The sequence below is a fragment of the Linepithema humile genome, chromosome 3 (assembly GCF_040581485.1).
Source record: "Linepithema humile isolate Giens D197 chromosome 3, Lhum_UNIL_v1.0, whole genome shotgun sequence".
NCBI classification, from domain to species: Eukaryota; Metazoa; Arthropoda; class Insecta; order Hymenoptera; family Formicidae; genus Linepithema; species Linepithema humile.
The window spans coordinates 28,096,029-28,119,846 of NC_090130.1; the positions used below are offsets into that span (position 1 = coordinate 28,096,029).

At 39.9% G+C, this 23,818-nt stretch overlaps 2 protein-coding genes and 1 long non-coding RNA gene across 4 annotated transcripts; 2 read left to right on the forward strand and 1 right to left on the reverse strand.

The window, feature by feature from the left end:
• Positions 1-1,002: 1,002 nt before the first annotated feature.
• On the reverse strand, positions 1,003-1,829 carry LOC136998833 (uncharacterized). Its single transcript, XR_010889369.1, has 2 exons — positions 1,562-1,829; positions 1,003-1,216 (listed from the first exon to the last, which is right to left on the reverse strand). It is a non-coding gene; the product is annotated as an uncharacterized lncRNA (long non-coding RNA).
• A 367-nt stretch (positions 1,830-2,196) lies between these two features.
• LOC105678964 (diphthine methyltransferase) lies at positions 2,197-6,796 on the forward strand. The gene is made up of 4 exons (XM_012378712.2): positions 2,197-2,524; positions 5,130-5,773; positions 5,952-6,087; positions 6,269-6,796. The coding sequence occupies exons 2-4, from the start codon at positions 5,146-5,148 to the stop codon at positions 6,645-6,647; spliced, it is 1,143 nt and encodes a 380-aa protein (XP_012234135.2). The 5' UTR covers positions 2,197-2,524; positions 5,130-5,145; the 3' UTR covers positions 6,648-6,796.
• A 299-nt stretch (positions 6,797-7,095) lies between these two features.
• Positions 7,096-23,734, forward strand: LOC105678961 (uncharacterized). 2 transcript variants are annotated; one of them, XM_012378701.2, is made up of 16 exons: positions 7,096-7,278; positions 15,441-15,727; positions 16,177-16,481; positions 17,065-17,136; positions 17,868-18,091; positions 18,213-18,310; positions 18,396-18,707; positions 18,804-19,190; positions 19,263-19,501; positions 19,586-19,866; positions 20,123-20,279; positions 20,342-20,544; positions 20,627-20,775; positions 20,859-21,170; positions 21,333-21,742; positions 21,829-23,734. In XM_012378701.2, the coding sequence occupies exons 2-16, from the start codon at positions 15,605-15,607 to the stop codon at positions 22,406-22,408; spliced, it is 3,852 nt and encodes a 1,283-aa protein (XP_012234124.2). In that variant the 5' UTR covers positions 7,096-7,278; positions 15,441-15,604; the 3' UTR covers positions 22,409-23,734. The 2 variants fall into 2 exon arrangements, with proteins under 2 accessions (XP_012234124.2, XP_012234125.2); XM_012378702.2 differs by lacking the exon at positions 17,065-17,136.
• The last annotated feature ends 84 nt before the right edge of the window (positions 23,735-23,818 follow it).

Genomic DNA, 23,818 nt, shown 5'->3' on the forward strand with positions numbered 1-23,818 from the left:
CCGACGTACGACGTTATCCAATAATAGAGCTTTTTTTTAGAAATTCTAGCTAGATATTTTATTGTCTAGAAAACAAGCTCTATTATTGGATATCGGACGTCGTACGTCGGACATCGGACGCAGTGCGAATCCTCCAAAAGGCATATACTACCTTCTTCTATTACCATCTTTTCTTGTATGTGAGAGAGAGAAAATTTTGTTCAAAGTTGTTTTTTTTCTTTCTAAATTCTCAACACTCTTCGAACATTCGTGAGCACTCTATAGTTATTACGTCTATGGTGTTGCCTGATCTGGCAGCTCTAGGGCAGGACCATTGAAATTATACCATACTGGAAGGCGCACAGGCTACCCCCTCCATTCGACAAAACGGTCAGACAAGGCAGTGACTCGGTACCGGATTTCTCTTTCTATCTCGTCTACTCTCGACTAAGGCTGCGTACGGGGAGCGCGTTATTAGCGCTATTTGCATCTTTTATCTTTGTTTTATGTCTAATGAGCGATAAAGATAGAAGACGCAAATAGCGCTACACGAAGTAAAAGTAAGGAGACGTAACTACATAGATTGAAAGTGGTCACGGAAAATGTTCCGTAAGGAGGAGGTAGTGGAATAACTTGCAACATTTCGTCGCCATCTTTAAATTGTCAATGACAGATGAGACCACAGTGAGAGAAAAGGTTATAAGGATTAGAAAAGCATGGAACGTAAGTATGAAATTGAAATAAACAAATAAATTTTTAAAAAATAAAAAAAATGTTACAAATTTTTAAAGAACATAAAGAATATAAAGAATATAAATCTTATATAATACAAACTATGTTTATCTTAAATAAGGTTAATATAATTATAAATATATTTTATAGAAGAAAACGCTGCAGATGATAATATATATAATTTAGAATATACTTATCAGTATCAGTATTCAAGAAAATAAAGATTGAAAATAAAATATACATATACACACACATTTCTGCAGAGAAAAAAGGTAATAATATTAAAAAGTATTATAATATATAATATTGTATTTATTTATAATAGATATAGTATAGAAGTAATATTTTTCCTTAACATAAATACAATAATGATTTCTGAAAATAAAACCAACATAAATACTTACAGTACGAGGTGTGAACAAACTTCTTTTTTCTGATCCTTTTTTATCTCCCCTTGAATTGCAACCTTTGACACAACAGGCCATTACTTCAGAATTTATTATATCTATAATAAAAATTAAAAATATTTAAAAATAAAATGCAGTTAAATTATCTTATAAATAAAAAAATGAAAATATTAATATATTGCTAAAAATTATTTATATTAATATTTGGACATACTTAGAAAATATATCTATGCTGATTTATTAATAGATAGATAAATAGATAGATAGATTAAAAGATATTGCTTATAGCGAAATATTAATTGATTTAACATGCAACAATTTTAGGTTATAAAAATTAAAAGTTAATACTACAATAAATTCTAATTTTCTGCAAAACAATTAAAAATAAAATGTTAAATGTTAAACTACATTTACTTTAAAATTTATAATCTTGAAATATATACCTTATATAAATGTTTAATTAAAATTATTTGCATACCACGTTGCATACGAATATTTCACAAGCACAAAGTAAGCTTTTTACTTGCTCTTGCTCTTAGTGCAGTCAGTTCAGTTCATGTTCCTCATGGTACAGCTAAAAAAGAACAGATTTAAGATGGCGACGAAATGTTGCAAGTTATTCCATTCGGCAAACCTCCTCCTTCGTGGAACATTTTTCGTGACCAACTTTTTTCTCTATACGCTATCTAGTTACGTCTCCTTACTTTTACTTCGTGTAGCGCTAATAGCGCGCTCCCCGAACGCAGCCTAATAGTAGCTGTAAACACGTGACCAAAACTGTTGGTTAGATAGAGAGATCCGGGTCCGAACAGCTATCTCCATCTGACCGGTCGAGAACAAAGGCGTGCTCGTTCCAGTATGGTATATATTTCAATGGGCAGGACAGATATATAAGATCTGTTCTTTATAGCTGAACTAACTGCACTAGTTCAGAGTTTAGCCGAGAGCACAAGCTTTTACATAAAGCATAACGCATAAGCATAAGGAAATTGATTGGTCTATATATAAGCATAAGCAAATGCATAAGGAAATGGACCAATCAATTTCCTTATGCTTATGCGTTATGCTTTATGCAAAAGTCTGTGCTCCGGCCATTTATTTTTCTGCTTCCAACGTGGAGGAAAAAAGATAAACTCTGAAAACTCTAGTGCAGTCAGTTCAGCCATAAAGAACGACCTATAGTCTGGCCTGTACTATCCTGTTTTAGTACCCCTAGCTAAAAAGAATAAACTTTTGGTTTACACGTGTTTGATTACACAACAATATAAAGTATCGATCGTAATCTGTGGTGGTAATCGGCCGGTAGTTATACACAATTGTATCATTTTATTGGTATATTTATTAATCCTGTGCAAGTTTTTTACAAAATTGTTCAGTTTGTCGTGCTCGGCAGAACGATATTTAAGGTTTGTATCAAAAATTCTATTGATACATTGAAATAAAATTGATAAACATTTTTTCTTTCTCACATTTGCTTTAGAGGTTAGCTTTTTGATTGACTTTTCTTTCACTTGCTAAAATGTGAATAAGCAAAAAGCTATTTAAAGTGATAATATTTAATGGTTTTTAAGATCGAGCAATCTGGTATTCATAGATTATCTCACCCGATTATTTCTCAAGGTGTATTAAATAAGAGATCGCGCACTGTACAAGGGATGGGAAAGCAGCGCAAAAGTGTAGGGGTTACTGCGAAAATCGCGGAGCCGTTGTTGACGATTCCAAATCCGAGGGCCTCCCAGCCGATCGTGCCTGTATCTTTACCTTCCGTTCCTGCACAATCAAATTATGTAAAATTGCTGCGGACTATAGAGCAGCTAGGTCGCGACCTCAAACCCTTTTATACTGGTAGTAAAATTTGCAAGACGATGCGTAAGGTCGAACGCGATCTCGCAAAGGCATGTCGTCTAGTCCAACAATGCCGAGCTGAGGCTCAAACAAAAAATACCAAAAAAACACAATAATATTAAGTTTCATAATCAATATATTGAGCTATTTATTGTATAGGAAAGACCTTGTATCATGATACAATAATTCTTTGCCTTTAAGATATACCTCTTAATATGGAAGAATGTATTCCATTATCAACAGTATTTGTTCTACCTCAAATTTTTGACCAACTCAGAGTATTAATAAATGAATAATCTAATTATAAGATAATAACTATAATGATATCACACAGATGCTAGTTATATCTAGTAAAATTAAGAATATTTTCTTTGTAAATGTTATTTTAACTAAATGACTAAGGATTTGTTTTTTCTTTGATGCATAAACAAATTATTAGTATTTAATTAAAATAAAAGAATCAAAAATTTATTTTCTTTGCTACATATATATATATATGTAAAATCAGTTTAATATAAGAAGTCACTAATTATCATTCAACCACTTGTAAAAAAAATAGAATTTTAAAAATTACAGTTTATAACAAGAAAAATAAAATAATATTAAAATACACTTTTGTTGTTTTATATATCAGCACTTAGAGGTAGAATGTGTTAAGTCACAACATAATTTGAGAGATATTTACGATTGCTCGACGATTTTTGTTCAGATTAATTTTTTAAAAATTTAGTTTGGTATCAAAATCAATTTTGAAAAATAATACTCTTTTATTATAGCAGCTAAAGACATAAAACTGTTTACCATTGGATAAAAATTGGAGTATAGTCTTGTGATAATAATAATTCAATTTTCGAAAAAAATGTGGCTTAATATAGTATATTCTGAGGTGCTGATATGTTTTCAATAAAAAATGAGTTTTATATTAATTACAAAATACTGATATATTAATTTTATATTGATTGACAAAACAAAATCTTAATTAATTACAATATTAGTGACTTCTAGCATTAAACCGATAGAATGAACTTCTGAGCACTGCCAGAGTACAATGAAAAAGAATACTAGAATGATCTTTATTTAATTTTAATTTAGTTTGTTGCACTATTTTCTATTTACAGCTTGATTATTTATGTTCTATATTTTTCTTAATAATATTTAATCTCTTTTTAATAGTGAAATTTGTGTTAGAAAGTATATCTCTATATATTTATAGCCTTTACATTTAATATAGCCTTAATATAATGTTTAAAGCTTTAATAATATTGAAGATGACAGTACAAATGCAACTAAGATAATCAGTGTATGATTTTAATCATACAAACAATGACAATTTTATGGAAACATTTTCATGTAATTTAATCTATAATTAGTAAGACAGTGATAAAAGCTCTAATGAACATATAAGGGCGATTCCACCACATGACAAAAACGTTCATTAAAGTACAGCAAGTATCTTTTATAAGAGTTATCGGCTTTTCCAGAATAATTGAAAAATAATTGCTTATACCTCTTAAATAAGATTATTTTAACAAAAATTAAAATGATTTAATGCGCTCAACCGCATTGTAGTGTCGCTGGCTCTTATGTGCTCATCATAGCATTTATCATACTAATTAAATATGATATATTGTTACATCAGTTATTAACTTATTATATAATATAGTATAAGCTGATAAGTACAAAAAAGTATAACATATAATACAAATGTGTTCCTACACTTAAAAATTGTAATATTTATAGCCAAATAAACATGTTTCTATTGAAAAGGAGTTTGTGTTTTAGGTAAAGCACCCAAGTAGTATCTTTTATGTTGCTTGAGGATGATTTTATTGATTTTGGTTTATAATTTATCTTGTACATCTTTATTTGTTTTACTTGTATTAATTTTTTCACTCTTTTTTTATTATAGTGTTTTATCCCTTGTTTCCTTCAGAATACTCTCTTTGAGTTTTATTATTTTAGTCACAAATTTGATCAATTATTATTATATGGCGTCTTATAAATCATTAACAAATTATCATCAAATTGGAAAACAATTATCGAATGAAAAATGTATTTTTATTAACTTCAAGTCAATCTATGATACTTATCAAAAAGCTTGATTTAATTACTGAAAATTAATTGATGAGTGAAACATTAAGATACATCGAAAATTTTTTGTTTCAGATAATTCTTCAGAAAAATGGCATCGAAAGACTATTTTCATACTTTAGATACGTTCATAACGGAATTATCTGCAGATTCTGTTGAATGGTGTCCCGCGGAGCCATTTAAAGACGTACTAGCGTGCGGAACGTACAAGTTGCCTGAAATTAATGACAGTCCGAATTTAAGAAACAGACGAATAGGACAAATTTATTTATTTCGTGTAGTGAAAGGCGGAAAATTAGAAATGTTGCATCAGATAGATACTTCTGGCATTTTAGATATGAAGTGGATGCACATCACGGATATCGACAATAATAGGATATTGCTTGGCGTTGTCAACTCCAATGGATACCTGCAAATCTATGAGTTAAGATACGTCGATTCAGCGCACAACAAAACAGAATTTAAACTAATTGCAGAGGAGAAAATCGGTGCCGATGATGAAAAAGTCATGGCGTTGTCTTTAGATTGGTCCGTCGGAAGGGGTGCTTGGACTTCTGACTCGATACCGCACATTGCCGTGAGTGACAGTCTAGGTCGGATATCTCACTTCACATGGCACGAAACAAGCAATTTAACGAAAAATTTCACATGGTCCGCACATCAGTTCCAGGCGTGGATTGTAGCCTTTAATTACGGCAGCAAGAATATTTTTTATTCCGGTATGATGATATGCGAATTTATAATTTCAAATAAATTTATATTAAAGATGTAAATATTCTATCAGTTTATAAACAAAGAAAGCAGGACAGAATTAAAATTAGTAGAAATATAAATTTTTTAAAGTATTATTGAAAAGTCATTGATTGTTTTTTTTAACTAATGTATCATAAATTTCAGGAGGCGATGATAACAAGTTTCTGACTTTCGATACAAGAGTAGGATCTGTTCCCGTATTCCGCAGTCGTGAGCACATCTATGGCGTCACCAGTATCCATAATAACATCGTTAAACCACACACGCTCGTGACTGGAAGGTAAAAAAATGTTCAGACAATTATCTACATTTAGTTTCATAAAGCCGCAGTCGTCTTTTACAATAGACTGCTCTATAAATCGATTATGAAATAAAAGAAGTTGAGTCCAAGATTAAAATACGTTTTTTATATTTAATTTTTTATAAGATTACTTTAGTTATTAATTTCCTATAAATTTCAGTTATGATCAGATTCTAAGGCTGTGGGATACGAGAAATTTAAATCAACCAATATCAAAGATTGATCTCGAGGGTGGAATTTGGCGTTTGAAATGGGATCCATTTAAACATCAGTATTTATTCGCTGCATGCATGTCTGAAGGCTTTAGGATTGTCAATTGGAGCTCTGAGGTTTTGATGTCTGTTTGTGGCCATTATGATGAACACTCCGGATTATCATACGGTTGCGATTGGTCATCCTTAAACAAGGAAGACCTGAAGCGTTTAAATATATCCACTGGAAACACTCTGATAAGCACTTGTTCCTATCAAGATTGTGCTCTCAAACTATCCGTAATTAATTTCATGACGGATGACAAGGTTGACGACTCCACTTCTTAAAGCAAAACATTTTTTCATATATTGTATATATAGAGCATCATTTTTGTATATATAGAGAATTTGTAAAATTAAATAAGAAAATTATTATTTTTATAACATAAAGTAATTTGAATTAAATATAGAATAAAACTGCTCAGTTGTCAACCATCTATATTCTTTAAAATGTTAAAGTATCTGTAATTCTAAAACGCCCTTTATAATCAAATCATTCACACAACAAATCTTGATTTTTAATTTCAAATTTGTAATTTGTAGATGTAGCATGGACATACACCAAACAGGAGCGTCATTTACTGGCGGTCAAAGAATACATATGGCTATGTAGTTCCAATTCTGAAATGTAGTTAGCGGTTTAAAGGTCGGTAAGTTGGTAACACCATAATTGTACTTGGGGTTCTTAACGTGAGATAGCGGGTCGGACACGGCGCGAGCCGCATTTCGCTGCGGACGGTTCGATAAAAATCAGTCCAATCAGTCGTCGCTCGACTGTTTGGTCGGAAGGTTGTGTATTCCGGAAGAGTTTTGTCGATATCCAGTAATATCGCGGGCCGTTACGGTTCTGCTACATTTCGTGCTCTACGTAGACGATCAACAGCGGGCGCGCATCACGGTGTGAAAATTTGAAGTGATGGTGAGTAACTTTTCGCAAAGTTCCGCTAAAAAACTATCTCGTCTCTCGGGGACACTTAACGACTTCCCCCTCGAACGAGACGAACTAGGACATTCGAGGATCAGCTGGCGGCCGTGTCGCGTTGCTGCGGTCCCGCGCTAAATCCCGGTCGCCATGGCATGACCTAAAAGCTATTTGGCGCGTATCCTCGCGAGAGATCGTATCTCTCGGCTACTCGATCCTTGCCGACGCGATTTCGGGAAGCTTAGTCGAGGTTAGGCCGCAAACGACGCTTCCGCGGCCGTCCGTTTCGCTTCGCGTCACGGCGTCTCGTCGCTGCGGGTTGATCCCCTCTCGCTCGGGGCGGAATAGCGGCGGTACAAATTACAATTTCCTCACTTGAAAACATGAAACATTTGACAATTGTTCGTGACAACACCGCATATAAAGTCCAGACTTTATCGTTGTATCCTTTTTACGGTGACGATAGAAAACAGTCGTTAAACCTCGAAAGATCCTGAATTACGCGACGCGTTTTTGAAATGTGTGGCATTACCAGTGACTTGTACTACTGTTCCGCTTAATGGCTCAATCAACATCGTTATAGTCATTAGAATCACTTTTTAACACGATATTGTCGTTTTTATTCAGTATAGTTGCCTTAATAGAGACAGAAGAGGTGATTAAAATGATGAGAGAAATGATGAAAAAAATACTTCTCTTTAATTGCGCGATGGAAAAACTTGATAACGAATACGCATGGCATTGAAACGACAGGCGAAAGTTTCAGAATATGCGTGTACGCTTTTTCACATCTACTCTGGAATGCAGGAGTGTAGTCTTAATTGGCGTAAATTCGCGCCGTTTGGGGACGTTTCTGACGGCGTTATGGCGCTCGTACTTCCAATATCCTGCCACCCAAATGAAAAAGTCGAGTTTTCAAATTAATTTATTACCTTTCGTGTTATTTGGCTGACCGTAATTCATAATTTTGCGCTTTAATTAAAACTTTATATTATTTCTAACGATAACTCTCACGATTCGTGTTTAAAAAGTCGGAAAGAAAAGTTATATCTTCCATCTTGTAATGTAAAAAACACTTGTTTTATTAAATTATACGAGTCATTCTATTAAAATTGTATTACAAAATACGTGAATCGTCATTCGAGAGCTGTGCATCAATGTGTGCGTGTGTGAATTCGGCTGGGCTGCGAGGGACACCAGTCCGATGCTCTGAAGTTAATTTCCGCCTGGACGGAACGATTTATTCTCGATTACCTTGTTACAACGCGGTAACTACGCTCGGCGACGAGTAGAGCTTCAGCGTGCGAATCGACCTCTCCTCGTTGATCCTCGTCGTCGATGCGTTAGAGGGAAACGAGTCACGGTGCAGCAAGGGCGTTGTCCTCTCGTCATCGGTCGCACATCCGCCGAGCGTCCTTCGCCTTGCATTCTTAAAAAAATAGAGAGAAGAAAATAAACGAAATTCCCAGCTTGGGAATGCGAAAGAGTGTGCGTGTGCCGAGTGCCGAGTGCGTGCATACGCGTTGCGTGCCTGGTCCAATCGATTTCTCGCCGCACCACGCACGCGTTCACGCGTGAAAACAACAATGGTACGACGCGTGCTCAAGACGATCTAAGTCCGTGAATCGCGCTTGAGACCTATAAAAAAAATAGGTGAATCGGACATGCTTCTGCTGCCAGCATTTTAAAAGCCTTTCATCGTGCTTTTAATCCTTTGAACGCGAGATTTTCAATAATGAAGATGTGTGAATAATTCAAAAAGCTTAGATAAATGATTTCTACAAATTTATAAATTCAGTATACTTTCTATACTTTCTTCTGATTTTTCTCTCTCGCCTTTTACGCGTATTTTACAAATAGGACAAATTTTCTAGACATTTCTTAAGATGGGTGATATAACTTCCTCTTTCCACTTTTTGAACGCGAATGAGTTGTCATTAAAAATAATGCGAGATTTTAATTAAAATGCGGAAACTATTACATCAAATCTTTTCCTTTTAGATCATTATTGGAGACATCATCAAACTGTTTCCTTTAATTATATGTTCTTTCAAAATATTCTAAAAAAACAAAAAAGTATGATATCAGGCACATAAAAAAGTAAATTTCCAAAATTCTTCTTAAGCGTCTAAAGGCTACTAATCATCTGTCATAGATTTCGTCATATTAAAAATAATCAATTAGCGTAACAGAAAATATACAGAGCATTTATAATTAAATTTTTAATTAACTTTATTTTCAATTAATTAACTTGGTCTCAAACAAATATTTAGCTTTATTATTAGGACATTTGCTGGTTTTTCGACGCCCAATAGATAATATATCAATTTCTTTGTTCAAAAAATTTATTAAAGAAAATTGTCGCCGTCACGCGACGTTAGTTTGTCACGAGAATCGGAGCGTCACGTATGCGCTGCAATAACGAACGTGCGAGGAGAAATTGATGGGAATTTATCGCTGGAAAAGGTTTGAACTTCCGACACACGAGAGAATATTCTGATATTTCTGCCCGTATCTTTCAAACCGTTTCCTGCGATAAGGGAAAGCCATTTCTCCCATTCAATTCATTGTTCTAACTGAATATACGATAATGCGATGTAATTTGTCGCATAAATGCAGTCCTTTTGCATTCACGGGATACATTTGTCAAGCAATTACAGGACGGCTCGCAGTGGTCCAGTTGCGTTGTCTCGCGCGAATTATAACACGGTTTCCTTTTGCAATATCGTTATCATTACAAAAGGAAATTGTGTTACAATTATATTATGCACAAGGATTGCAATTATTACGTTTCATTGGTTTCATTAATGAATAATCTAAATCGCCGCTTTGAAGAACTTATTTCTAAACCGTCTCTCTGGAAATCTGTACTTTAAACAGTGGAGATAACACTTGAGCTCACCACGTGACACTGTGCAGCGCATAATCTTTAATTTGAAATATATACGGTTTCAAGACGGCTTAGAAACAGACTCTTCAATTGCGCGAAGGAGGAGGAGCGCGAGGCGAATTGAGGCATCTGGCACGGCCAAGTATCCCGTTTCGCATCCTTCCCCCGCGTCGTTGTATTTCTTCGTTGCCGTTCTATTCTTTTCTTCGCTTCGCGTTTGGCATCGGCGATGCGTGCCACGTGTGCGGTGGATTCGCGACACGTGTGTGACACGTCGTTGCGTCTCTTCGAAATATGATTATGTACGTTGCGCCACCGCAAACGAACACTCGCGCACGATTTTCATGAACGATGAAAATTGCATTAAACTCAATCGAATACGATATATAAATATAATTGAACAATAATAATAACAATTATAAAATAATAACCAAGAATACGTAGAAAATATATGCAAAATGCAGAAATGACGGAAATAATTGCAATCGTGTGTAGAATAAAAAACGAAATAAATGCAATCAAAGGCAAATGTTTATCTCGCACGGATTAATGACCGACTGCTATAATTACCTTTGTATGCATAGTATTATTCTACTAATGTGAAAAGGCGTACGGTTGAGAGGTTTCAGAGTGAGGCAGCTCTGAATCACTTCGCGGCCTCGCTCGGAACGCTTTCTACAATAATAATATCGAGCTCATCGGCCGCGATCGCTCACTCACTCGCTCGCTCGGCTTTCGACGATTATAAAAGAAGAATCGGATATTCTCTGCGGATCGCGCATTGTACGAACTTACACACACCTCGCAGGCGGGGAGGATCATTCGCTTGAACGATGCCCGACGTTGTTTTATTGCATATCGAGCGCTTCGAACGGAAGTACGAATGCGCGCGGTCGAGTGTGAGAAATCGCTTTACGAAGGGATTACTTCGACCGTCGGAAAGTCGTCGTTTAAATCCCCCCCCCCTCATTTTCACCCTAAGTCTGCGTAATTTCGTCAACATTTTTGTAATATATTGGAACATTGTGTGTTTGTGTGCGTGAAACCGGAGTATTAAAATTAAAATATAAATTCAAGCTAAAAATATTAAGTATGAAGTGAAATTGAGGTTTCTAAAGATGCAAATATCGATTAGAACGGTTGGAATTCAGTTATAATAAATATAATGACATAACCAACATTAATTGGCGCTCTTTGATTCTCACTGATTGTTCCATTGTTACTTTACTCGACGAAATTACGTTCTAAAAGTGGCACGAGAGAGAGAGAGAGAGAGAGAGAGAGAGAGAGAGAGAGAGAGAGAGAGAGAGAGAGAGAGAGAGAGAGAGAGAGAGAGAGAGAGAGAGAGAGAGAGAGAGAGAGAGAGAGAGAGAGAGAGAGAGAGAGAGAGAGAGAGAGAGAGAGAGGTATTGCAGGTGCGCATATATATTTCGCGTTGCAGACGAAGGGCGCAAAAGAAAAAAGGGATGGTGGAGCGAAGGGCGACCGAGTATATCGTGCACATTGAAAGAGCAGGCTGGATTCGAGTGTCGCGTCTCTCTAATGTTGCCGGATCTCGTTCGTTAGACCGTGAGCGAGCATAAGCGCCGACACTCTCTCGCAACAAAAATACATCTCCCGAGGATTTTCTCTCTCGATGGCGGGGAAAAAATGTACAACGCAAAAAAACTTGTGAAATTCGACCGTACTTGTCGTTTTCTCCGTATAATTGTTTTGTATAATCACGTCGACTTCTGTTATCTTTTAATTTTTGCATTGCTTCCTGTATTTTTCTTCTATTGCCGTTCGATTTGTACATTTCGTTCGCGTGTGTGTCAGCGGGACGTGAATAATAATCATGTGACAATCGTCGCTATTGATTGCACGTGTTATTGTTGTATTCTACTACTCGCGGGCCGCGCGATAAAAACAAGAGCAGCGAACGGCAAGCACACAGTTAACATATTGATTCGCAATCCCGCATTTCTGAGAATCCGCCGAGGGACATTATGTAACATTATAGCTATCTAAAGTGGGACGCAATCTCATTCGCGAGCTTATTTATTCGCAATGACCTCAGAGATCGAAGCCTGAAGCTTCGTGAATCGCGCCAATTAACCTGATACATTGACAATGAGTCACATTGTACATCGTCTGCATTGTGCCATTTGACCGTTTATTCGCGCGAACACCGAGAGTACGCGTGTACGGGCTCATTTTTGGCTGCACCCTCGCAAAAACCGTTTTCGCGTCCGGCGCCTCTGCCCGTGACAGCATACGCTTTAGATTTCCGCGTTACGGCCAAGAATCCGGCCGTCTTTGTTCGTCGCATCCTGCCTCGTCGGGAGAACTTGATTATTCTGGTCGCCGATGCGCTCGGAGGCGCATGAGAACGTCGATCGTTTTTCTTTCTTTTTTTTTTTTTCATAACTTTTGCAAGTCTGATACACAAGTTGACGCGAGCGGTTGAATGAAGTTGTCACGCGAGGATCTCGCGCTTACAATATCGTCGCGCTGCTGCAACAGCGAGCTGACATTTGCAAGCTCCTATGCGAACAATATTCCACGCTAGACGCCCACACTCGAGCACGTTCTTCTACTCGAGAAAAAGAGGGAGGAGAGATATGGAAGTAACAAAAAAAACGGAGATCTCTTCGAGAAACCGATCTGATAGAACGGAGTGGCGTGAATGAATAGGCGATACAAAATACTCGATTCAATGTGGCGTTCTTTAAGACGATAATAATAATCTAATAAATATAGCTCTGATACGGAATTGTGGCGGACAATCATGCACATTCCTTCGAGACATCCTCTCGTTACTCGTCCCGCGTATCTATGAATGGGACCTATTCATTGCGTTATCATTCGATAACGGCCGGATGCGTCAGCAGCAACGTGCTGCTTCTGCGTCTTTCGGAAATGAAATCTATCGTTTTTTTCCTTTTCGGAAGTGAATCTTTTAGCAATAAATTTTGATCTTCTTATCAGACGTTAGTGTTTAAATAACAGTGATAGGCAAAGTAGTCGATAAGGCCAACCGCAGGCTGTCAGTGCTATGTGATTTATATATTGACAAAGTTAGTTTGGCGTTCACAAACGCTTTGGTTTCGTTTTATTCGATCGTCTTCAATGTGTAAAAAGTGTATGAATCTGCTAGACATTTTTCGAGCAATACACGTACAAATTTTGGACAAAGTGCAGGGTGTCCCGTCACTAATATCTTTTGACGCAATCGAAATCAATAGAAGAATATAATTTTGTTCATCTCTTTGCAATTTAGAAACAAGAGCAATAAGAAACGGAGTCTTCAACCGTTAATTCGCTCAAAATCCGTTTATACGTAGATGTTTTCGTGGAAGAAAAATCGATTATGAATTACCCTCAAAAAATAGCCCTTGAGAGACGTCACACAGTAGGAAAGCCACTATAAGCGTCTTCAAATAATTAAAATGGAACTGGAGTCAAAATCGATATTTTGCTATACTAATACTGCGGCATTTTAACTGCGTTGACGGTTTTTCAGCGTGGAGAATTGTTATAGGGTTTCTCTCGGAAATCGCGCGTGCTGCTACTCGAAATCACATGCAATCGCGCGTGACGTGTACGCTGCATTCGACAGTGCGATCGGATTGACTGTAATAGCGCCCGGCCGTGCATTTTAAGGTTACGAGAGCTTGCAAGCTCCGAACTAGGTCAAAAGGCAGAGCTTGCGACTGCCCGCCAACCCGTTTGGAACACACCCGAGCAGACTCGCGAATATTCTTTCACGCGTCGCGCTTTTTGCCACTCTTTCCACCATCGTTACTTCACTGCGACGTTCTCCGAGCTTTCTCCAAACGTAATGCACGACCGAATGCAAGGCAAGGATTAAATGAAAATTATCCTAAATTACAACGAACAACACAGTTGATTTCTCTCTATTTTCGTATAACGTATTATTATATAAAATTGAACTTCTTCTGCACTAATAATTTAATTCTTCGCACTCTCATTGAGGTTTAATTAAAAAAAATTTGTTTTGAGTTTCAATAACTCAATTCATATTATATGAATTTAATTAATTAATTATATTAATTTAATAATAAATGTAATAATAAATAATAAAGGCACAATATTTGTCAAATACAAATAAATGCGGAAATCGCAGTTGATATTACGAATATTTTACTTAAAATAAGGTAAATGAATGTCATCGTCGGAAAACGAAAAATAAAATCGAATGCGCTGCGTTATCGAAGGAATAAAAGATTACGGAACGGAAGTACCATTCTCTGGCGATATAGTAGCCGTCGCGACATAACTTCCTGTGAACTGGAACGACGCGAGTCAATAACTACCGGGTGTCTGGCCTATTAAGTTTTCACTTTTATCACGCAAGCTGCGGGAACGAGTCGCGTCGAAACAAGCCTGGAAGCCAGTTTTTATTATTTCGCCTCTTCACAGAAACGCGCCCGCCGTTAATCCGCGGTGGCTGCGGGCCGAATCTCTGCCGGGTCAAGCGCTGTAGAAATAATTTCCGATCGAAGAGGTGTGCCCCTCCCCGTAAGTGTTTCGCGCGGAAATAAATTGCACTCGTGATATTTTTGCCGAGTGTCCTTTTTTTTTCATCGGGGAAAACGCAATTCGTTACAACTAATTGCTTTCAAACTTCAAACAAAAATGACTATCGTTTTTTACACATTTATTTTTATCGAATGAAATTTTAAGGAGACCGCTCGAGAAGCATTTTGGAAAATGATTGTGTCACGTCGCGTTTCGCCGCGAGGGCGATTTAGCGCCGATTTATCGCCGTCTATAAACGGGCGGAGAAAAACGCGGCGCGGCGACATAAAGCCGGCATGAGAACGAGCATAATTCGAAACACATGCGGCGATGTACAGCGACGCAGGAAGAGCTGGAATGTTCAGAATCTTAAACGTTTAATGGGATATAATCGGTTAATGGGTCTCTCTCGCGGGCGCGTGCGTTCATCCAAAGCCGCGGCCACCTCGCGCAACGAACGACGATACGCGTCTTCTCTCATCTCGCGTATTTCTGCCTGGCCACCGGATATTTTTATCCTCTCCCTACAAAATTCTATATTCTTCCCCGATCCTTTATTTTCATCGAAACTGCGACGTGAGAGAATCGCGATGTCTCAATCTGAAAAAAAAATCGATACTTTGCGAATAAAATCAATATGCTTTTTTAACACCACAACCTGCAAACTTTTGTAGCAAAATAGAATATATATGTGTCATTTTTTTACAGTGTCAAATAAAAATCGCGTGTTTTTATGACTTTGCAGTGAAATATGGCACATGACTCCGCTCGCACTTTGGTTTACGGCGATCGCGTTTAATTCGGAGCCTGGAATGATCTATGAACGTCGCCTGATATATGAGCACCATGGTATATGAGGAGACAATTGGTATACGGGGCAGCTGACCCCAGCCGCCGCGCACGCTTTTAATGCGCGAGATGCCCCACAATCTAAACTCAGCTTCCGCCAACTCCGCCAACACGGGACCGAATCATCAAGCCTACCCGCAGCAGCCGTACCACCGGGAGAACGCAGATGGACTCCAGCCTGAGGTAACGCGCGCGAAATTCACCGCCGAATATTATTCATCTCACGTCGAACGATCTCGAACGTATCGGGCTGATATCGGAGCTTCCGATTCGTTTCACGAGTTTCCGTCACTCGCATTCAACCGGTTTTATCGGGGAAAGGTCCGACACGTCGATTGCCAACGCCTTATAAATAACTCATCTCCGGACCGACGAGAAGTATTTGTAATCATTGGTGTTGGACGAATCTTTCTTTACTTTATCCTTGCAACAAAATTGTTGAAATTTAATCGATTACGCGCGCGGCAGTCGATATGTTCAGTCTAGTTGTCGTGCGAATCGTTTGTCCAATCTCGACGGAATATCTCGGAATTTCAGCGCGTGAGTGAAGAATTCGAGGCAAAAATTAAAAAGTAAAAAATTATTTCCAATTCCCGAATCGTCGAAACTTTGACGACTGTCGTGTTTTTCAGAAAGAACCGGTCGAATTCGACACGTCGCATCTGCGGGGCGCTCCGGCGGAGGTCGAGGCGTTGGTGCACAACATCAAGGATGTCGCCCAACAGTTCCTCTACCACTGGCGAACGTTCCCCATCGTCCTGCCGCCGCCGTTGTCCTCGTGCACGGAGGGCGACGACACGCTGGCGCGAAAGAAATACCACCTGAGGGACCTCTTCGTCGCGCCCAGCTTCGACGAGCTGGACGCCGTCGCCGTGGACAGTAAAGGTGAACCGAGAAGACTGACGAACAAGCAGCTGGAGAGTATCCGGGAACGGGGGTAGGTGTTGCTCCACGTGGATGCGCAAATATATCTCACGTTATCTCTTCCCCGCTCGTGCTGACGATCGTGTTATAGTTAGTCGTTTTATGCAATTATGTCGAATTATTTCCGAAGTCTTTGTGTCGACTTTCCCGTCGTTTCTAGCGTGAAATTAAGTGTACGACAAAATTATACGTCATATAATTTCCTTTTCTCGTTTCGACAACTTCTTTCCATCGCTTGATCGACTAAAAAAATTTAAAAAACCTTGAAATAAAAGAAAAAAAAAAACTTTGAAGCCACAAAGACTTTCGAAATCATCTGGCACTCTACACCGTAGCGACAGTAGATAGGCGTAGACAGAGAGATCGTAGCGTAATTAATATGGATGACCGATTATATACATATAGCCGCGTCGGGGTATTCATCGAGTCTGCGGATTTGACGACCGAACGGAGTAAAACGGAGACTTTCGAAATGTTCGAAATGCCTTCTCGCGCTCTCTCACGTGTTCGGCAAACGGGACACGCGGGGATAAATGAATCGATCCCTTGCTTATCTGCGTTGTATGTCTGATATTGTTCTAACGATTTCTGTAAAGCTTACACAAGGATAAATATGGAAAGCCGAAGAAGCTGAATGCCGCTCAGTTGGAGAGCATTCGAAGATGCGGGTACGTGTGCTACATATTAGCGACAATTTTTAATGCAAAGAGATGTGCGCCGAGCGTTTTAAACCAGATAAGTCGATAGGCAAACGGAGGATCTTGTACAGCGCGGCCTCGGGACTGAACTAACTTCGTCTAACTTCCCCCGCGCGAGAATCCCGCGCGCATTCACAGCATGTGACCCTTCATTCGCACCGCTATTAATACTTATCAGTGAATCTCATTTGCAGAGCGTACGAGCGACACATTATTGTATAATTTCCTTGCGCGATTGGAGAATTGGAGAATTGGTGTAACCAACGTGTGTGTGTGTGTGTGTATATGTGTGTGTGTACGTGTACACATTTGTCGCATGGCACTCTCGATTTGGAAAATCATACATTCCCAGCTGTTGTCTGTTTCTAGCTTAGGTTTTTGGCTTGTACATAAAAAAAAAAAAAAAAAAAAAAGCGCCACGAGCTTTAGCGAATCACAAGGGCAAGTATAACACAGCACAGACTAAGTAACGCTAATAAGTGTCTTTGGAAATTAGGAGGCGTGTAGACATTTGTATTTTTATGTGAATTACTTTGTAACAAAGGGACGCTATCCTTATTTGTCACACCTTTTCCTCCCTTCTTCGTATATCGTACCGATTTGTTTTCCGTAAATAATTGGCGCTTTGTATGATTTCGGCCGTCGCGCAATCGCTCGGTGATGTTTATCTGCACGCGGCCGACTAACGATCCTCTTTGCAGGGAGTTCGAAGTGGATTCGATCAATTTCGCCGGGCAAGTGCACCGATGGCGACTGAGCGGTCTTCTGCAGCGCGGCCGGGACAGACGGCGGGACGCGCTGCTCACGGATCTCGCCCTGGCGACCAGGTTTCTCGTTGTGACGGCGAAGGCCAGATTAGTCTCCCATTGCTTCAGTGTCTCGCAGTCTCTTAAAGCTTTGTTAACGGGATTGTTGCGACTGCTCGGTGAGTAATTTGTATTTATACGGCGCGCTTGTGTAAGCATCGCTTAAACCACAATCCGCATTATTGACGCCACATTGAACATATATATATATATATGTGTGTGTGTGTGTATCTCTTACAGACATTATAATCGGTGTACCGTCGCTCCAGGCACACAATCTAGATGCTAAAATTAGGGAGGAGCGCTGTCGGTACTTGGTAGCGGAATTGGTTTGCAGAGTAAGACATATTATTCTCGTATTTTCGCGAAATCGCCTCATCACTCGCCGAATTCGGACGAATTATTCTCCCCTCTGTTTCGCAGCCGGAATATGACGATTCTCTGGAACTTCTCTGCGGATTTATACGGAAGCAACTACGCCGGGCGACCACGGAGAAGTTCGAGGTGGAGAGAGAATCGTCTCAGCTGTTGCCCGTCTCGGTTCCCTTCGTATTCGGGACGCCCGGTGGGGCCGCGGTTGACCTCAGACTGTTCAGCAGGGACATAATCCGGAAGGCTCTACCGACGCTCGTCGCGATCTTGGAGAGAGAGACAAGAGGCTGGTTCCTTCACTTTAGAGAAAGACTGATATCCGAATTGAGAGCACAAAAGAAACCCGACGAGGAGATCGAACGGGTGAGGAGTCTTTCAATAAAAAAAAAAAAAAAAATTTTAACGCTAGCTGCAAAATTATGTACAGACATGTTTTATACGCTTAATCGACACTTTCAGGAAGTTAACGAAGCGGTGATGCGCGAATACCTGCAAAGAGTGTACTCGAATATCTTGTCGCACCCGGACATACTCGCGCTTGGCAATGGAATTGCTCAGCTGCTGGTCCAACAGGCGCAGTCGGTCGTGCTGATGTACCGAGCGGTGGACAATGTACAGCGGAAGCTGTCGCAAACTAAGGACTCTCTGCGACGGCGCATCGAGAGCGAGCACCCGGTCTTGTCGCGGATACAGCCGTGGATGCGCGATCGCATGCGGGAAGCCGAAGAGAATTTCATCGAGGAGTGCGAGTGGAGCGCGCATGAGGAGGCCTACGCTCTCTGCAGCCATCAGAATCTCGCTCAGACCGTGTACTTTCTCAATCGCGATTTAACTTTCATGAAAGAGGTGCGTGACGCTCGCTTTTGATTCCGCTTTTGTCTCGAGAGCTTGTCGGAAAACTTGACTTTATTCCTTCAGAGAGAGCCAGTTCTTCTGAAAGAGCTGCGGAAAGTCAAAACCCCGACGAGGACTTTCCAGTGGCCAACGCAAATCTGGCTGCCGAAGAACTGGATAATAAGACGCAATTTCCAGGGTCAGTCGGAGATCATCCCGACCGTGCTGAGCAACACTCCGACCTCCATCACGACGCCGCGCGCCGACCCCAGCCAACCCGTCTTCCTGGTCGAAAGAGAGATTTTGCACACAACTACAACGAGGTACTTTGATCAGTCGTGCGATTATCCAGAATAGATAAGCCCGATGGGATATTTTGGTATTCTAACGATATCGCGGTGCAAAAGGTGGCCGATGTGGCGCTGGATAAACTACATCGCCAGAACGTGGTGTTGGACTTGGAACGCGATGTTCCTGCTGGGCGTGGCTGTGCCGTTGTGCAGCCCCGTGTCCGTCCGCGCTTTACTGCTGGCGCAGCCATTCACGCCCGATCTGGAATTGAGTCAATTGAACGGAACGCTGTTCCCGAGAAAGTCGTCGCAGATGCCCACGCTCTGTTCCCGGTTAACGACACTTTGGAGGCATATCAGTAAAAGTCGGACGCACTTTGAAACCGAACCGGACACAGGTAAATTCGATCTATATAAGCATATTGCGAAGTATATTTATTAGTTTATCAGCGAAAGCAATCCAAGTTTCACAATTGGAATTTTATTTTGACTTTTGACAGCGTTTTAGGGTGAAAAGGTTGTTTTTTACTTTAAAAAAAATTAAATTTCGCGTTACAACTTCGTTCCAGCTGTGACGTTTCGGTCACGAGAGTGTCAGATGCAATATTAGCAACGAAATATATATCATTACTGATAGTAATAATGTCTTTTCAGGATTTATCGGCAAGGGTATGACCAGGCATCTAAACAGGTTGTGGAATTATGGCGCAAAGGGTCTGCTGGGCACGCTTATCATACTGTTCGTGTTTCCCGTGGTGTGCGTTCTAGCGAGCGTCGGCTCGTTCATTATCGCTCTCACCGCGGTCCTGTGGTTAGTAAAATGCGCGATGATTATTGATTTCTCTTTTGGATTTAACTTATCGGTGTTTTCAGGATGCCTCTGGTCACGTTGACACTGCACGCATTTATGGCGCTCATCATGGACCTGGATAGTCCCGAGCCTAGTCGCAATCGGTATCTCGTTGTGATGGAGGCGCTAGTCTGGAACATCGCTATTCAAGGATGCCTGCAACCGATAGCTGCGGTATTCGTAGCTCTTGTCCTGTGCCCCATCATCTCATTCATGATACTTACAAGTAAGTAAAAAATACTGAGCTTGGCTGAGAAAATTTTTATTTCTAAAGAAACGCGTTCGAAAGATAATCGTATTTTTTGTAGTTGCTGTGATACGTTACTGGGTCCGAGTGCTCTGGGATACGGCCATGTTCCACTTGGTGATCAAGAATAGAGGTCGCATACCAGCGAGCGATAGCTTTGTTGTAAAGAGAATAGCCGGGCCAGGGCTGGCTTCGGACTATTATTATCAAGTAAGCGTCACCATTGCAGACAAACGTTTATAAATTGCCCGAAGAATAAAATCTAAAAGACTGAATTTTATCTTCGCCATCAGGTAAGAGCGGAACAAGCGTTGGCCGCGTTTGAGGCAAAATTGGAACTGGACGAACTGCTAGCTTTCCAACAAGAGATTGAGAAATTAATCACTCAACCGCAGAGAGACTTCACACAGTTCGTCGAAGCCTGTTTCGGCCCGTTCGCCGCTAGTCTCGCGAAGACGAAGGATCCGTACAAGTCGCTCGAGAAAGAAGCCAGAGATTTAATCACCGTGTTGCACGAGAAATTGGATAGACGAAGGAAGAATTTGCAGACGGGTCTCGGCGTCGCGGTGAGGAGTAAGATAAAATTGACCACTTTCGATTTAAAGGTAATTATTCGCTGCAAAATTTTACACAATTCTATTATTTATTGTTTTCTCGCTGCAGTCATTGAGTCAATGGCTACAATGAGGAAACAAAAGAGTCCTCTATTTTCTATAAATTTGTGGACGCGCGGTTCAGCTGCAATAATAGCTAAAATAACATTACAGGTGGTCATACAGCAAGGAGCGCTGATGCTAGAACGTCTCTATCCCACTCACGTTTTCGCGAGACTTCCCGGGAATGAGGAGGACTTCTGGGAGAATAAAGGTTTAGGAGTGTGCGATTGGGCAGGTTTGGCGGGTCTCATGTACGCCGAAATCTTTAGTTTGGACTTCCTGCAACCGCTCGACGATTCCGATACGAAATTCAGATTGGAGCCGCACCCGGGAGTCGATCTGTCGCGATACACAGACATGGTTCACAGCACCGAGCTCGGCGGCATCAACGGGCCCGATTTGCTCGGCGCTGTGTACGCACCACGCGGGAATATCCAGGTACACAGCCCGTATCTCGAGGTGTCCGCCTTCAATCCGCGACTTAAGCAAGCCAGCAACAGCAGAAAATCTGACAAACGGTGGTAATTATATTTTCCAAGTCGATTTGTTTCATCGTTTCGTGAGACTTTCCCGGCTAACATCGACAAAACGCGCTTTTTTTTTACAGCAACACGTTTATTAGCGACGGTTTATTAACGTCGAAGATACGAAGACTCACAATAGCGAACGACAACGGCTCAGAGGGACGGTGGCAACCGTGGAAACGTCAGATTCGTCCGTACAGCGCGGAGAAGCTGGTGATTCCCTTGCCGATTCCGCATCCGGCGCACATAGCAGTAACCATACACAATCGCGACTCGGAGGATCCGATACCCCTTGATTCGGAGCTGTGTCAGAATATTCTGCGAGCCATCGAGGAGTCACCTGGCGAGATGGCGACGGAGTGCGTCAGCCGATACAGAGGCGGCGGCGGCGATTCCAGCTTCGATTCCGTTGCGTCGCAATCGTCGGTCTCCATCGAAACCGGCTTGGACAAGGAGAACGAGACGACGCAGGAAACCACCGCGGCGGGCGCCGAGAAAGAGGGCGAGACTTATCACTGGACTCTGTCGAATTGGGGCGGCGGCATGACGCGAAGACGAAATAACTCTGGATCCATAAAGGTCGACTTGGCGTCTCCGGAGGACGTCACCCTCGACACAGATACCACCAGAGTGATGTTCAGCACATACGGAACAACCGTCTAAATTAAATCCGCCGTTATATGCGCCGAATAAATGATTACTTCCGTCATCGTATTTATAAACGTGAAGAGAAAAAAAAAGAGCTGCAACTCTTTAGCGAATTCAGTTTTAGAGAACAGCCTTTGCCACTTAAAGTGACACGATGCAATATTAAAATCGCATTATTCACTTTCAGCTATAAGTAATGCGGATTCTTAACCAGTATACTAAGCGTTTAACCGATAAACTCCCAAATTTAATCAAAAAACTTAAAATGTTTAAAGACACTTTCAGACAAAGAACATATTTACTGACATATTATCGAGTAAAATACGTACTATTGAATAATATCCAATGAAGTACGATTATTTGTATTGTGACAAAAATTGCGCGATCTCTGTTATATTCGAAAAATCTAAAAATTCGTTACACAAATATTAATTGTCAAATTTTTATTCGTTCAGTGTGAAAGTTCACGTAGCGAACTTTAAATATTGGACGACTATTGGCTTAATAAGAAATATTAAATGATCAATGCAAGACTTAAAAATTTCACTATTATGAAATTACGATTTTTAAGAGTATTATAAGAAAGGATTATAGAGAACAAAAATATTCCAGTTTTTAGTGCAGCAGGTAAGACTAGTGAGGAGTCTCTTCTTAACACTATGTTAAACAAATGCGACATTCGTATTGATATATACTGTATATAGATAGCTAATTGTATAAATGAACTTGTTAATGTAATTTACTCCAAATATATATATACATTGTCCGTTATTTACAGTATGCTAAACGGCGACACGCCGATAAAGATATATGCTTACGATTATACTCATTTAATATTATACAACGTGTAGAACTTATAGCGTGTGCTTATATATGATGATTATTTTATGAAATATGAAATTATATGAAATCGATTGTGGAATATCGTAAACTTCCATCGCGTTGTAATACAAGAACACTCGATATTATCGATTACGCCTTATGTTTAATTTAACGGATGAACAGCATACAAAATTAATTACTATGAATGTGAACTCTCGTGTAATTTATTTGATTGATCGAGACGAAACCGCTCCGTATATCTAACGTTTCAGGAAACATTATTAATGTTCTTTAAGCATCTCAATGTACATTTTATTTTGCTGATAGAATCGCCACAGATATACTCCAATATCGAATCGAAATTGAACGGTAGCGTGCGCAAATTTAACAAAAAAAAAACTGCGTTAAAGTGTATGTATTATGACATTGTAGATATGGTACAAAAAATAGCAAGTTCCGGTAATATGATGCTGACTAACACGAACAGCGAAACTCAATAAAATTCACTGTAATACAAAATGCATTCCCAACTTTGATTTCGCTTTTATCACTGGCGTGTTGCGAATTGCGTGCTAATTAGTTCTTAATTGCAATTATCTAATA

What these genes read in the sequence shown, in the direction of transcription:
- LOC105678964 (XM_012378712.2), top strand. Translation starts at nt 5,146, where the DNA reads ATGGCATCGAAAGACTATTTTCATACTTTAGATACGTTCATAACGGAA. An exon ending in CAAGAATATTTTTTATTCCG is followed by an intron (nt 5,774 to 5,951) that starts GTATGATGATAT and finishes CATAAATTTCAG; the next exon opens with GAGGCGATGATAACAAGTTT. An exon ending in CACACGCTCGTGACTGGAAG is followed by an intron (nt 6,088 to 6,268) that starts GTAAAAAAATGT and finishes TATAAATTTCAG; the next exon opens with TTATGATCAGATTCTAAGGC.
- LOC105678961 (XM_012378701.2), top strand. Translation starts at nt 15,605, where the DNA reads ATGCGCGAGATGCCCCACAATCTAAACTCAGCTTCCGCCAACTCCGCC. An exon ending in GAGAGCATTCGAAGATGCGG is followed by an intron (nt 17,137 to 17,867) that starts GTACGTGTGCTA and finishes TCCTCTTTGCAG; the next exon opens with GGAGTTCGAAGTGGATTCGA. An exon ending in TTGCACACAACTACAACGAG is followed by an intron (nt 19,502 to 19,585) that starts GTACTTTGATCA and finishes GCGGTGCAAAAG; the next exon opens with GTGGCCGATGTGGCGCTGGA.